The 16014-nt window shown below is 43.1% G+C and overlaps 1 protein-coding gene and 1 long non-coding RNA gene across 3 annotated transcripts in view; one reads left to right on the top strand and one right to left on the bottom strand.

Annotated features, from left to right (window-relative positions):
• The window catches only part of LOC149449351 (branched-chain-amino-acid aminotransferase, cytosolic-like), a 93946-nt gene that overhangs the window by 50993 nt on the left and 26939 nt on the right, over nt 1–16014 (top strand). For both annotated transcript variants that reach the window (XM_089693349.1, XM_089693348.1), the window contains exon 3: nt 15453–15653. In XM_089693349.1, coding sequence (XP_089549475.1) covers nt 15453–15653 — 201 coding nt within the window. The remainder of the gene's footprint in view (nt 1–15452; nt 15654–16014) is intronic.
• Nucleotides 6492–15104, bottom strand: LOC149449352 (uncharacterized). Its single transcript, XR_016315418.1, has 2 exons — nt 14862–15104; nt 6492–7023 (listed from the first exon to the last, which is right to left on the bottom strand). It is a non-coding gene; the product is annotated as an uncharacterized LOC149449352 (long non-coding RNA).

The following is a 16014-nucleotide window of genomic DNA, read 5'->3' on the forward strand; positions in this document are numbered from 1 at the left end:
ACTCAATGAAATATCGTGTTTGTTCAGCAGACTGAGACTTTCTCTCTGAGCCGGGACAAATCCTCTCCTCTTTCATCGACCATCAGTGCTGAGCATGTACCCAGAAATAGACAGGAATCTTGGCAGCATCACCTAAACTGCACGCTACAAGTAAAATAAACCAGTTATCTGCTGATGTTATCCAGAAAACACTGCAGTCATGTTAAAGGCAAAAATTGCTTCAATTACCATTTAGGATATGTCTGTCAAGAAAGTACGAGGGCTGCTATTGCTGAGATATTTACCACAATGCTGGTTGTCTGGCTGTTTTATTTTAATATTTTTGAGCAACAGACCCAGAAAACAGATGCTTGCCAGTCAGTGTTAGAAAAGTGTCAGAATTTCTTAATTCTTTATCTCTGTTCCTGTTCCAAGTCAGTGACTCAGATAACATTCAACATTTCAGCTGTCTTTTATCACTAAGGCAATGTTGCTCCAAATCACGTGTTGCAGTGCACCATAATGCACGGTAAAGCACTACTATGCACTGTGGTGTGTTGCTTTGCCAAAGCTGGCGCTTGTCAATTTTTTGGACATTTTGATATATTGGCATCCCATTCATTTAACTGGGCTGACTAATGCAAGGCACATTAAAGCAAAACTAAACTCATGATTTATTTGTTTCCCAAAATGGTTACATTCAAGGCATGCCATGAACAACTGGCATAGCGCTCCCAAAAGCACTAAATGGCCGGTCAAATAACTGATTATGGCACCAACACAATGGCAGCTGCAGATCAAACAGAACTAAGATGTCCGCTTCCCTGGCTTTAATTGATAGAAGGGTTTAGTTCCACTTTAATGTGCATAAAAAAAGCATATTAACACGTGTGCATTAACAAAAGCACCAGGACACCAGGGCCTGAATGGGCCCAAACAGTTTTTCTCTAGAATTGCCTTATGCTTGGCTGGACTTATCTTGCTCTTGGTTCTGACCAGTTTTCCAATAATATCTTGATGAAAAGCATCCCACCACATGATGCCACCACCATGCTTTACAGTGTGGACAGTGGTCTCAGTCTTACAGTGTGGATAGTGCTCTTCATATTTTACATTGTGGATAGTGCTGTCCATGCTTTCAATTGTGGATAGCGCTGTCCATGCTTTCAATTGTGGATAGTGCTGTCCATGCTTTCAATTGTGGATAGGGCTGTCCATGCTTCCAATTATGGATAGTGCTCTTCATGCTTTACAGTGTGGATAGTGCTCTCCATGCTTTACAGTGTGGATAGGGCTCTCCATGATTTATGTTGTGGATAGTGCTCTTCATGCTTTACAGTGTGGATAGTGCTCTCCATGATTTGTGATGCGGATATCACGCTTACCCCTAATGCAGGTGGTCTGGCACTATAGGTGGCTTCTGTGTTTTTCACCTATAGCAGCCGCCTTTCCCATAAGGCAAGCAGCTGGTGTGAACTGAGCACAGCAAACAGGTAATTGTGGTTGGCAGATAAGCAGAGTGGTTCAGTCTAGGTACAAGGCAGGTAAGGTTCAGATTAGTCAGGGTCCAATCCATAGTCAAAAGGCAGGCAGAGTTCAGAGAATAGTCAGTCAGTATCCGATCCAAGGTCATAAACAGGGGAGTCCAAACAGCAGAGCAGGACTTACTCAAATCAGGTTTGGTCTCCACCCAGAGACTGGCCACATTAACCACCTTTCAGGTGGACAGACAGATAGGGAGAGTGCATCATAGCCAAAACCAGGATGTGGGAACCAGCAGATATGATGGAGCAGGAGTGCTACATGCTGCTGAAAGTTGATTGAGTTATCCATGCTTTACAGTGTGGATAGTGCTCTGCATGCTGTATGGTGCTGTCCATGCTGTACGTTATGGATATTGCTCTCCATGCTTTACAGTGAGGATGCTTAGAGTTGTGGATGTTGTTGACTTTCTGCCATAGGTAGCATTTTGCTGTTTATGGGTGGTGGGCAGTGTTGACTTTCTGCTATGGAGTTCCATATTAGTCTCACTAGATCGGAGAACCTTTAGCACATTGGCTTCTCTAATGCTCTGATTAGCCATATCCTCTCCATATATTACAAATGTATTTTGAGCTTTGAAAGATGTTCAAAGCTTAAAATATATAACCAAACCCTGATTGGTGATCTGACTTGTCCTGAAAATCCCCTTTTCCGATGCTGTATGTTTAGATTTGCTTTCTAACAAATGATAGGATCTTCTAGAAATATGTATTTTGAGACTCTGGTTTACACGGGTGGCATGCAATCAACTATGTGACTTCTAAAAGCAATTGATCTTGCTTTATCTTAGTTAAAGTGAAACTCTAGGAATGAAAACAAAATCTACCCTTGCAGGGGGCACTGCAAGGGATAAATGGTTGTTTAGTGCAGGGGTTAAGTGTATTGCTTACCCTAACCCTTGGTCTGGCACTTTCCTCAAGCTTTGGCTGTGGATGGTCCCTTGGCATCACCACGAACAGTGCAGATCTAGTAACCCTCTATTGTACATATGGAGACAGGCATGCAACCGCAGCCTGAAGCTGCTTAGAAGGGATCACTTGCATTGGGTCTGGCACTTCTGGCTGGTGGACACATGAAAGTCACCTTAAGCTGTACAACTTGGAAAGAAAAGAGGCAAATATTTGTGCAATCAAAATATTCCTTTTTTATTAGTAAATATCTTTAACTTTATAAATGCAACATTATGCAACATTATTGCACGCTGTGGTAAGGCGAGGCAAAACAAGCACAAGAAATGCTATACAACTGTTTAATAAAATACTTATCATATAAAGTTTCAAACGGCACTGTATTTAGATTGCTAGAATCTGGTTCTATACTATTCGCTGTCTCCTCTCCTCCTCTAGAACTGACCTCATGTGACCTGTCACTCCCACCGACATCTGGCACGGTTGCACATTCCTGCAATTGCAGTTGTTTTTGGAAGATGTTTGTATTGTCTTACTCCAGCTCCTCAACTTCCCGCTGTCTGGATCAGCTCGCCTCCTGCGGCAGGAAAATGACTGCAGAGATTTGTCCCATCTGGGGCTTTTCTTGGCGTTGTGACTGTAGAGCGCGGGAAAGTTAGATTGCTCTTTTGTGATCGCTTCCTGGAGAGTGAAACATCTGGGAAAGTTACCAGAAGTTGTAGTAACATTTTGTAACATGTTCCCCGCTGATTAATGCAGAAAGTTTAAAGTTTAAGGGATGTCCTTTATTGGATAGCCTAAGTTATTAAAGTTGACTTTGTATGAAATGGAAGGGGCGCTTATTAACCACTTCCTGCCCATAGAACGTACCCATACGTCCTTGGGTTTAAGTGGCTATATTGGGGCCATGGCTGCAGCTGCAGTCATGACCCTGTTATATTTTTTTCCAGCTGAATGATGTAAAAGTGATCCTAGCAGCCAAATAGCTGCTGCATGTCTTTTTCATGTGGTGGAAGGGGTTTCCCTGCTCCACTCCCGTTGCCTTCCTGAGCTTTCCTTCTCCACCAGGAGAAACCAGGAGAAGCAATGAGGATTTTGTCACTTCCTGTTTCGCACAGATGTAAACAATCTTTAGACAGCATCTGATCAAACTGATCTCGGTTTGATCAGATGCTTTTTAGGGTAGAGGAGATATCTGGGGTCTGTGCGACCCCAGATGCAGGGGCATATCTCCCCAAGGCATTTTACTTGGGAGCGGCGCCACTCCCAGACAGAAGGGACACACGTGGGTGTGAGCGGCAAGGCCACCATCGGGGGCTGGGGCAGCCAACACACAAGTAGGGGGGCTGGCTGCAGAGGAGGACAGAGTGGTGGGTGGATCCGCAGTGTGTGCAGGGAGTGGTCAAGGGCCGGGGTCCGCTGTCAGGCAGGCTCTAGTCAGGATCTGCAGTGTACGCCGGGCTGTGTGGGGTGGGTGAGGCCAGGGGTGCCAGCAATGGGAGTGCGGAAGAGGAGGACGTAGAGGGCAAGGTCAGGATAGAGGAGTGCCCCACTTTTTGTTGCAGCTGCTGCCGGAGATCCTGGTGGAGATGTGACACAGGCTCAGCTACCCCTCCTGGCACCAGATCCTGACACCATCTGGAGGAGTCACTGCTGAACAGCTAAGAGCTTGCAGGATTGGTGCTTCCCCACTCCTGTTATACGCTGCCCCCCCATCACACTTCCCACCTCCTGTCCTGCTGCCGCCCACCTGTCCTGCCTCCTTCCTGTCCCTCTGCCCCCCCGTGGAGCACCCTCCCTTGTCACTCTGCCTCCCTCCTGTCCCTCTGCCCCCTCCTTTCCCATTGCCCTTCAACTGTCCCTCTGCCCCTACCTGCCCTACTGCCCCCCTCCTGTCCTGCTGCCCCCCTCCTGTCCTGCTGCTCTTTCATCCTGCTGCCCCCATCCTGTCACGCTGCCCACCCCCTCCGTCATGCTGCCCCCCCTTCTGTCCTGTCCTGAAGTGGTGGGTTTTAAACAGGCAGAGGTGGGACAAATTTAGATGGGGGGTGCCCGATTTTAGTCTTGCCTAGGGCAGCACAAAACCAATATACACCACTTCCCAGATGTCTAGGTAAAGAGTACCTGTCACTACCCATGCTATCACAAGGGATATTATTTATCCCTTGTGATAATAAGTGATTAAAAAAACAATTAAATAGACAGTGTAAAAAATATTTTAAATAAAATAAATAATAAAAAATGAAAGTGCCCCCCTCCCCCTGTGTTTACACAAAAAGGTGAACACATCAGTAGATCACGCAAGTATATGTAAATGGTGTTCACATCACACATGTGAGATATCACCGGAAAATGTTAAAGCGGGAGCAATAATTCTAGTACTGAACCTCCTGTGTAACCCTAAATTGGTAACCTGTAAATACTTTTAAAACGTCATCTGTGTAGATTTTTAAGTACCTTAGTTATCTGCCATTCAATGCAATTTTAAAGCGTGACATGTTAGGTATCTGTGTACTTGGTATACCATCATCTTTTACATTTTACCAAACAATTCAGTGTTGTATTTTGTTTTTGTGTATTCAAATTAATTAAAGGCTGTTTAAAAAAAAAAAACACTGCACAAATATTGTGTTAAAAATTTCAACACCCACCATTTTATTCTCTACGGGACTCTGCGTAAAAATAAATAAATAATAATGTTTGGATGTTCTAAGTAATTTTCTAGCAAAAAAAATATGCTGATTTTTAAGTGTATAACAAGAAATGTTAGAATTGGCCCAGTAGGCAAGTGGATAATTGGCCCTTCCCCCCATAAACCCGAACTGAATGACATTTAGTTTGTTAATTAGCCATTTTTTGTTAAAACTCAACACCAGGATCACCTTAAATACTCCCATTCCTTGCTCCCCCCAAGCATAGTCCATAATCTTACTGTTAATTTTCAGATATATAATTAAGACATTTTACTTACCTGCGACATCACTAGTAGCAGCCGAAATCCTAGCTATGGTTGGGCATTGGGAAGAAGGCCTTGTGTATTGTGCTGGACATGTTCTACACTGTGGGTGGTGAACAGGCAAGTTCTCTTTGTTTTGTCACCAGTCATCTGCGGGACTGCATTGTCTGATTTGTATGAACTGCCCATCAAATTTAGTGGATCTTCATGGGCAGGGAAAGACAGCAAGGGATAAACAGAACGGCTCCACCCACTGCTGTGCTGTACTACTGAAGACTACACAGGGCTGTTACATGACCGGAGACATAAGAGGCCAGGGGCTTGTTTTCACTGACAATGATACAATAAAAATGTGGTCATAGGAGGTACTGTTGTTGAAAGCTGACCACACTTAAAGGAAGCAGGAAAAAAACTTGACATTTATTTAATTGAAATTGCAGATTTAGAAAGAATGAAAGTGACTTTTGGAATGACATCAACATGTTAAAATGTCTATTAGATTTTGGTGATTGGGTTTACTACTTTGGAAAAAAAAAAGACAAGAAAACCATATACCCTGACTTCTAGGCAAGGGTGACATCATTGGGTATTTTCCTGGAATCCTGAGAAAGTGGAGTACCTCAAGTCCCATGGGAATGTGCTCCTATACTGTGTTTAGGGTCCCCCAATTTCCAAGGAGCCCAGGAGAAGGACCAGTGAGGTCACACTTGCCTAAAGGTCAGAGTGCATGGTATTTTGTTTTTTATATTTTCTTCTGATTTTCCTAATTTTCTCCTTAATGCTCTTTTTTTTTGGGGGGGGGGGTAAGGGGCTTCCAAATAAGCAATTAGTTAGGTCCTATGCAATGCGGAAGATTGTCTTCTAAGCTTATTGTGCCTGATGCCATTTAAACTGCCATTTTAATGCAATCCACTTTTTGGCCAGCTAATGACTTTAAAAACTCAGATAATACCATATAAAAGTAGCAGTGACATCATCAATGTGCTGTACATAGCCCTTGCAAAGGGCAAATATGTGGGAGAGGCCAGCAGGCTCCACCCACTACAGCCTGCCTACAGAAAACTGAGAGGGGTGGAGACAGACCAGTCAGTCTGTACAAGGCTAGATATCAGCAGTGACCAGTCTTTATTACAGGAAGCTCTTGAACAGAGGTAAAGTTTCACGCTAGATTACTGCACAGATCTGGAAGAAATACACAAAGCACACCAAGATCTATGTAAGCATACACATGACCCTGTATTCATAGAATATTTGCTTACCCTGGCATTCACCATTAATGGTGGCATCATATTTTCTAGCTACAGGTTGTCTTTAAAACTAAGATCATTTAGCTTGGCTTTTCCTCCAGTAACATATTTTGCAGCGGCTGGCAGATGTAGAGGAGAGAGTCATATGATCAGCAGCTGGTCTAACAAAGAAGGAGACTCAGAGTGGGGCGCAGCCTAATGCCCCATCCTGTCATGTCCAACATCGGGTGCTCTGTGCAGCTCTCTTGGTGGGATTATCCTTGTAATAGGATAACATCTTGTTCTGTTGTTTTCTTACTGGAAGAATTCCACATCAGAACAAACAGCTTCTTGTAGATTACAATTCTGCAATGGTGAAATCAGATTTTGGGATTTTGTTTTCCATTTCCTCCTGTTTGGCGAAAACAAAAAAAAACAACACGTGAGATATTACAATTATAGGTCTAATGTTTCCCCCAAGAACTCCAATGGCATGTGCTATCTGCCATGGTTCCTGGTGCTCCTTGGAGTTTTGGGTGTTCCAGACCATATTATTCACTCCCTGGTTATCTCTTGCATCGACTACTGCAACTCCCTCATCATTGGCTTACCTTTACATTGGCTATCCCCCCTCCGGTCCATCATGAACACTGCTGCCAGGCTCATCCACCTTACCATCCATTCAGTGTCTGCTACCCCTCTCTGCCAATCCCTCCACTGGCTTCCACTCTCCCAACAAATAAAATTCAAAATACTAACAACTTACAAAGCCATCCACAACTCTGCCCCCAGCTACATCACCAACCTGGTCTCAAAATATCAACCAAATCGCTCTCTTCGATCCTCCCAAGACCTTCTGCTCTCTAGTTCCTGTGTCACCTCCTCCTATGCTCACCTCCAGGACTTCTTCCGAGCTTCTCCCATCCTATGGAACTCAATACCCCAATCAGTCCGGCTATCTCCTAATCTATCCAACTTTAGACTATCTCTGAAAACCTTTCTCTTTAAAGAAGTCTATCCTGCTTTTACCTAGTATACCGCCATTTATTTCCTCCATCAGCTCATCCCCCCACAGTTATTACCTTTTGTATCACTCAGCCCTTCCTCCTAGATTGTAAGCTCAAACAAGCAGGACCCTCTGTTTCCTCTTGTACCAAATTGTAGTGTAACTGTATTGTCTACCTTCATTTTGTAAAGCGCTGAGCAAACTGTTGGCGCTATATAAATCCTGTATAATAATAATCTATAAAATACTGCACATAGCCATGCAGTAGGGGTGGTGGAAACTGATGGAGGTTCCAAAAATTCAGGTGATTGCTATAGTGTTGCAGCTCTTTATTGCATTGTGAAACTCCAGTAGGTTTACTGGTAGGGATGAGACAAACCTTCCTGGGTTTTGTTTGCTGGACTTTGCTGAACTGCTCTTAAATTTTGAATGTTAATCCAGACCCCATTTAAATTAATGGAGGCTGAATCTTTCAAATTAATTCTTCCCATTTTTAAGGCTATTAGACAAGGGATAGTCGAACAAAGGGCATGGGGAGCTGTTCTCCTCTCCCCTGCAGCAGCCGCTCACTGGCAGAGGGGAGCCAAAGCTACAGGATCACATGACCCATGACCGGACCAGATCAGATTAAAAATAGGTAAGTACACACAGGGATTTTTTTTCTCAGAAAATAGTTGCAGGAACTCCAGGACCCCCCCCCCAAAAAAAAAAAACCCTCTCCCACCTACAGGGAGTTACAGAGTTTAGAGTTTAGGGGTGCACTACATGCAAAGTTCAGGGGTGCGCTATACACAGAGTGCAGTGTTCAGCCTTCTTCCACAACTGTTCACTTCTGCATCCCCCAGTCACATCTCATTTTCACCCCTTTTTGGCTCTGACCTCTGAATGCAACCATCCCCCCCTCCCCTCAATCCACTGCCCCCCCCACCCCTTAAAATCTCCACCATTTTCCACTTGTCTTAATTTTGTTTCTGCATTAAGCTGAAGCACCCAGCCGGCTGTAGTTCCTCCCCGCACACTGTAGGTGGCTCTGCCTCTCTCACTTGCAGGGAGGTCATCCAGTGGGGGTGTTGGCATCCACACTGCACCTGCATCTCCCTTGTCCCCATCCTGCACTCAGTGGGAGCCGCTCAGGAGATCACATCTATGGTAGCTATTGGAGACAAGCTGTCATTTGTAAACACAGAAGCTGGAAGTGATAGTGGTGAACAAGGAGCAGAAGGCCTGAGCCACAGGTAGAGAAACTGAGTTCCACCAAGTTCCAGATGAAAAAAAGTCCTGAGTACAAACATATTTTTTTTTTACAGGTTAGGTGTGATGGATAGAAGGAGGAGGCAGGAAACTTTTTACAAAATAGGCTTTTCTTTCGCTTTACACTAACAGTTGAGGGGCATAAAAACCTCTGTGGATGAGCCATGTGTTTACTGCCCCCCTCCCCAATCACTACTCTTTAGCCTGCAGAGACAGTGGCTGGGGGTGTACACATACTGCAATCACAATACTTTGCTTCGCAATGACAGCAAGAATTTTACACGCATGCAGTTGGGGCACACTAGTGCAAGCTTCAAGGTAATACAACGCCACCTCACTGCATGTCAAATGCTCTCTGAAGAGCAGTATGAATGTGGATCGCTGTTCAGAGACCAAAAGCAAGTGTAAATGAGCCCTAACTCACCAGAATCAACTAAAAGCTAAGATATCAGGTGGATGGACCCTTTAACAAGAATGGTGTTTGGTTTTCAGATGGGGGCTTTGTTTGCAGCACAATCTGTGCAGTGCCGGACGTTATCTCTGTTTGTATTCCTGGAAGTGCCACTGTACTGGCTGTAACAAGGTCATTTCCTTTTTGTTGATTCAGTTATACATTTTCCTCTCTGTATAGAACATTTTCTTACATCACGAGCGGGCATGTGATCGCGTGCTCCAAAATGTTAAAGGAACAGAGGGCAAGGATCTTGTATTGAGGGGTCATAACATGCAGTATACTGTGAATACATCGGAGACTATTCTCTATTAGTCTGACCCTACCACTACATCATACAAATAAACCCTAGAAGCAGGTGCAGGTACTCCTCTCTTCTGAGTCACTTGTCTCCGCCCCCTACCCACCTCTGAGCACCGTCACTTGGTTCCACCCCCTACCCACCTCCCAGTACCTCTCCTTTTAGACAATATAGAGCCAAATATAATTTTGTGGTGCTAAGTAATTTGTATGAAGTTTGTTAATGGTAACAAGAAAAGCAAAAAAACAGATCCCCCGCAGCCAGCAGCAATAGACCCCCCCCCCAGCAACAATAGATTCCTCCTGCAACAATGGGCCCCCAAAACAAAATACCACCCCAGCAACAATAGACCCCCAACAGCTACAACAGATCTCCCAGCAGACAGCATCAATATACTCGCCAGCAACAATAGAAACCAAGTCTCCTCCCTTGACAGTAAATCCCTTCCAGCAACAATTGACCTTCCCAGCAACAATAAATCACTACACAAAAATAGATGCCACTCAGTGACAATACATCCCCCAGCAATACAATGGATCCTCCAGCACACCCAACACCCCCTGCCAATACATACATTCAGTGCTGGAGGTGCCAGAACTGCGGTCCCTCGCGTTCCCACTGAAAGCCATGGTTATAAGGGAGGCAAACACAGAATTAGCAGGCAGTATGAAACAAAGGCATAGAGCATCACTGCCCTCTTCATTCGCCATTGGCTGACCTCTCTGTCATATAAAGGAATTCTATGGTCACAGCAAACACTTTAACCACTTGCCCACTGTCCTATAGCAGAAATATTGCTACAGGGTGGCATGGCTGCACGTAATCACACACACAAACACACATATATACAGTCATGGCCGAAATTGTTGGCACCCTTGATATTTTTCCTGAAAATCAAGTATTTCACACAAAAAAGGTATTGCATTAACACATGTTTTGCTATACACATGTTTATTCCCTTTGTATGTATTGGAACAAATATAAAACAGAGGCAGAAAAGCAAATATGACATAATGTCACACAAAACCCCAAAAATGGGCTGGACAAAAGTATTGGCACCCTTAACTTAATATTTGGTTGCACACCCTTTGGAAAACATAACTGAAATCAGTCGCTTCCTATAACCATCAATAAGCTTCTGACACCTCTCACCCGGAATTTTGGACCACTCTTCCTTTGCAAACAGCTCCAGGTCTCTCTTATTGGAAGGACACCTTTTCCCAACAGCAATTTTAAGATCTCTCCACAGGTGTTCAATGGGATTTAGATCTGGGCTCATTGCTGGCCACTTCAGAACTCTCCAGCGCTTCTTTGCCATCCATTTCTGAGTGCTTTTTGACGTATGTTTGGGGTCATTGTCCTGCTGGAAGACCCAGGATCTTGGACGCAAACCCAGCTTTCTGACACTGGGCCCTACAGTGCGACCCAAAATCCTTTGGTAATCCTCAGATTTCATGATGCCTTGCACACAGTCAAGGCACCCAGTGCCAGAGGCAGCAAAACAACCCCAAAACATCATTGAACCTCCACCATATTTTACCGTAGGTACTGTGTTTTGTTCTTTGTAGGCCTCATTCCGTTTTCGGTAAACAGTAGAATGATGTGCTTTACCGAAAAGCTCTATCTTGGTCTCATCTGTCCACAAGACGTTTTCCCAGAAGGCTTTTGGCTTACTCAAGTACATTTTGGCAAACTGTAGTCTTGCTTTTTTATGTCTCTGTGTCAGCAGTGGGGTCCTCCTGGGTCTCCTGCCATAGCGTTTCATTTCATTTAAATGTCGACGGATAGTTCGCGCTGACACTGATGCTCCCTGAGCCTGCAGGACAGCTTGAATGTCTTTGGAACATGTTTGGGGCTGCTTATCCACCATCCGGACTATTCTGCGTTGCAATCTTTCATCAATTTTCCTCATCCGTCCACGACCAGGGAGATTAGCTACAGTGCCATGGGTTGCAAACTTCTTGATAATGTTGCGCACTGTGGACAAAGGCAAATCTAGTTCTCTGGAGATGGACTTGTAACCTTGAGATTGTTGATATTTTGCCACAATTTTGGTTCTCAGGTCCTCAGACAGTTCTCGTCTCCTCTTTCTGTTGTCCATGCTTAGTGTGGCACAGACAGACACACAATGCAAAGGTTAAGTGAACGTCTCTCCTTTTTATCTGCTTTCAGGTGTGATTTCTATATTGCCCACACCTGTTACTTGCCCCAGGTGAGTTTACAGGAGCATCACATGCTTGTAACATTCTTATTTATCCGCAGTTGTGAAAGGGTGCCAATACTTTTGTCCAGCCCATTTTTGGAGGTTTGTGTGACATTATGTCGAATTTGCTTTCTTTCCTCCCTTTTTTTGTTTTGTCCCAATACACACAAAGGGAATAAACATGTGTATAGCAAAACATGTGTTAATGCAATACGTTTCGTGAGAAATACATGATTTCCTGGAGAAATATCAAGGGTGCCAACAATTTCGGCCATGACTGTATATATATATATATATATATATATATATATTATATGTGTGTGTGTGATTTTGCATTTCCGTGTAGGGGACCTACCTGCACTGCCATTGGCGGCTTCGGCTGTTGATCACTGGGTCCCGGACAGAGATTCCCCGCTGGCACCTGGCAGTTGCCGATGAACATTGACAGGGGAGAGGTCTGTATGTAAACAATACAGATCTCTTCTCTGTCCACTCCAGCACGCTGCTTTGCAGAGCAATACAAAGCACCATTCTTACAATGTAAAGTACACAGTAAAACAGCACACAGTTAACCCTTTGATTGCCCCAGATGTTAACGCTTTCCTGCCCAGTGTCATTAGTACAGTGTCAGTGCTTTTTATTAGCACTGATCACTGTATTAGTGTCACTGGGGATGTCAGTGACAGTCAGTTCCCCCCCAGTGTCAGAATGTCCGCCGCAGTCCCACTATTAAGTCGCTGACCGCCATCATTACTAGTATAAAAAACAAACAAAAAAACAGTATATATACGGCCATTTGTAGATGCTATAACTTTCATGTAAACCAATTAATTTACAGGTATTGGGATTTTTTTAGCAAAGACATGTAGCAGAATACATTTTGGCCTAAATTTATGATGAAATTTGAATTTGTAAATGTATTTACTTATTTATTTAGCAAAAAGTCAAAAATATTATTTTTTTTCTCAAAATTGTCGGTCTTTTTTTGTTTATAGCGCAAAAAATAAAAACTGCAGAGGCAATAAAATACCACTTAAAGAAAGCTCCATTTGTGGGAAAAAAGGACAAAGATTTAATTTGGGCGCAGCGTTGCATTACCACACAATTGTCAGTTAAAGTAACGCAGCGCCATATTGCAAAAAATGGCCTGCTCAGGAAGGGGGGTAAATCCTCAGGAGGGCAAGTGGTTAATTCTATGACATCAGTATTGTTGTTATAACAATGCAAACAATAGTTATTACTGGCAATCCAATATAATCATACTTGAAAAATCTCCTGCCATGTTGTGAGTTCTGCCAACTATCTTTTTCTACAACTTCCTGGATTCTCTCAATGCTTTGCAGCTTCTCCTCTACTGTTTACTTTCAATTTCTAAGGACTATATATCCCATGGTACCTTGATTCCTGTACTGACTCCGATTCATGAAACTCCTCCCCTCACACCACTAGTTCAGAAGGCAGACTCTGTGAAATGTGTGACACAGCAGTGCCTACTCACAGGGCTGACTACGTGTCACAGAATTCAAGGAAGTGATGCTGTGTGCACACTAGTGTTTTTATGAGCTCAAAAAAATACTAGAAAAAAACGCTGGATGAAAAATGCTGATAATAGCATTTTTATGCCAGCTGCTTGTAGTGTTTATGAATGTTTAGGAGCGTTAGGGTTTTATTAGCGTTTTGTACATTACATTAAGAAACAAAAACTCAAACAAAGCTGTTGGAATAATTTAGAAGCGTTTAGGAGCGTTCGGCGTTTTTTTCTGCTGGGAAAATGCTGCCAAAAACTGTACAAAACCAATTTTTTTTCTGCTCCTAAATGCTGAAGCTTGGAAATCAATTATAACATAATATAACATGAACACATAGCATAGTACTATTTAGCTTCTGGGAGCTTATAAAAATGCTAGTGTGCATGGAGCCAATGTGTGGGGATCTTTATAAAGTATTTATTTCAGGTACTTATATAGCGCTGTCAATTTACACAGCGCTTTACATATATATTGTGCATTCACATCAGTCCCTAACCCTCAAGGGGCGTACAATCTAAGGTCCCTAGCTTACATTCATATATTAGGGCCAATTTAGACAGGAGCCAATTCACCTACCAGCATGTCTTTGGAGTGTGTGAGGAAACTGGAGTACCTGGAGTAAACCCATGCAGGCACAGGGAGAACATGCAAACTCCAGGCAGGTAGTCCTGTGGTTGGGATTTGAACCAACAACCCTAGTACTGCCAGGTGGAAGCGATAACCATTTAGCCACTGTGCTGCCCCAGTAAAGTAAGTTTACAAATGTCATGATCATTAGAAGTAGTTGAAAAACAACGTGGAAATGAATTCTCGATTTTATTTTTTGACCATAGATATGCTTACACTACGATTACTGAATGATAATGCCACTGAACTGAACTTTCCCTTCTTGCTCCCGCTATAAGCTATCACCCGCTATTGGCTGTCCTCTGGGTCACCCATCAGTGATAGGCTTCTAGTCTTAAATTCTAACGTCCCCCTTCTTCTCCTTTTCCTATGTTACACTTTATCATTAATAGAAGCTGTCCCATCAGTGATTAGACATGTGCATTTCATTACGATTTGTGTTTCGGCCGAAAATGTAATTTTCGGAGATTTGGATGTATACAAATCTCTGAATCAACATAGTAACGAATGAAATTAGCGAATGCATTTGTTTCATTCAGATAACATCACATGATTTGATGATAGTTCGGGCCCATGGGGAAATGAATAAAATTTTGACATTTGTTCAATAATTCAGATTCAGACAACAAACGGACCTGAATTTTGTTCCATTCATTAATTCAGATGCACATGACGCCAGACAATATTGTCCAATCAGCTCATGCCATTGCCCTTTGTGGATTGGACTAGTGTTCAAAAATATTAAATCCTTCCGATTCAAATCTGTTCCGATTCTATAAAATATAAATAACGACTGTGGTCCCAACTGCCTTGAGATCATTCACAAGCTACTGCCGTGTTAGGTTTGGGCTGATCCCTCACTTTTCTCATGATCATCCTTACCCCATGAGGAAAAATCTTGCATGGAGTTCCAGACTGAGGGCGATTGATGGTTATTTTGTATTTCTCCCATTTGCGAATAATCGCTCCAATAGTTGTCTTCTTGCTGAGTCTTGTAGCCCATTCCTGCCTTGTGCAGGTCTACAGTCTTGTCACTGATGTCCTTTGACAGCTCTTTGGTCTTGCCCATGATGGTGAGGTTTGACTGGAAGAAAGAGATTCTGTGGACAGGTGTCTTTTATACAAATATTGAGTTGCTGTTAGGAACACCTTCTTGACGGGACTAATCTGTGTACCACATGAGCACATAGCCAGTCTGTGGGAGCCAGAATTGTTGGTTGGTAGGGGATCAAATACTTACTTTACTCACTGAACTGCAACTCAATTTAGAACATTTGTATCATGTGTTTTTTCTGGATTTTTGGTTGATATTTCATCTCTATCATTTAAAATACACCTATGATAAAAAACTATGGACCCTTCATTTCTTTGTAAGTGGGCAAGCTTACAAAATCTGCAGGGAATCAAATAATTATTTTGCCCACTGTAGATGGCATAGCATGTAATAAACATAATATCTTTTCTGTGTTTCAGGCATCGGAAATCACCATTGAACTGACCACCTCACCCAAAGAAAAGCCTGACCCAAGCACTCTGGTCTTTGGCTCAGAATTTACTGATCACATGTTCATTGTTGAATGGTCAGTGAAGAATGGATGGGAGAAACCAGTCATCAAGCCTTTCCAGAACATTCCCATCCACCCTGCCTGCTCCGCACTTCACTATGCCATCCAGGTGAGCAGGAAACCAACAGCGGCCTCTCTCAGCATCTCTGCAGAGTCAGTGGCCATTTTGTTGGGTACAGCTATCCCGTGTACATATATATATATATATATATATATATATATATATATAAAAGCAAATATGTTCAGAATCAATACTCCGACACACTGCCACATTCTAAGCATGATCATTTAGTATTACAGCTGAACTCTAGACAGATCTAAAAGACACAAATTAATGCAGCCCTGTATTCAATAATATATCAATACGTGTATTTTTTAAATGCAAGCAGTGTAAATACTCGAATATGACCTGGTATCAGATAGGTTCAGCCACTTGCAGTCATGTGCAGCAGAGCTCAGACTGTTGAATG

Source organism: Staurois parvus, unplaced genomic scaffold, assembly GCF_062004578.1.
Source record: "Staurois parvus isolate SC_StPar_1 unplaced genomic scaffold, SC_StPar_1.0 ptg000628l, whole genome shotgun sequence".
Classification (NCBI taxonomy): Eukaryota; Metazoa; Chordata; class Amphibia; order Anura; family Ranidae; genus Staurois; species Staurois parvus.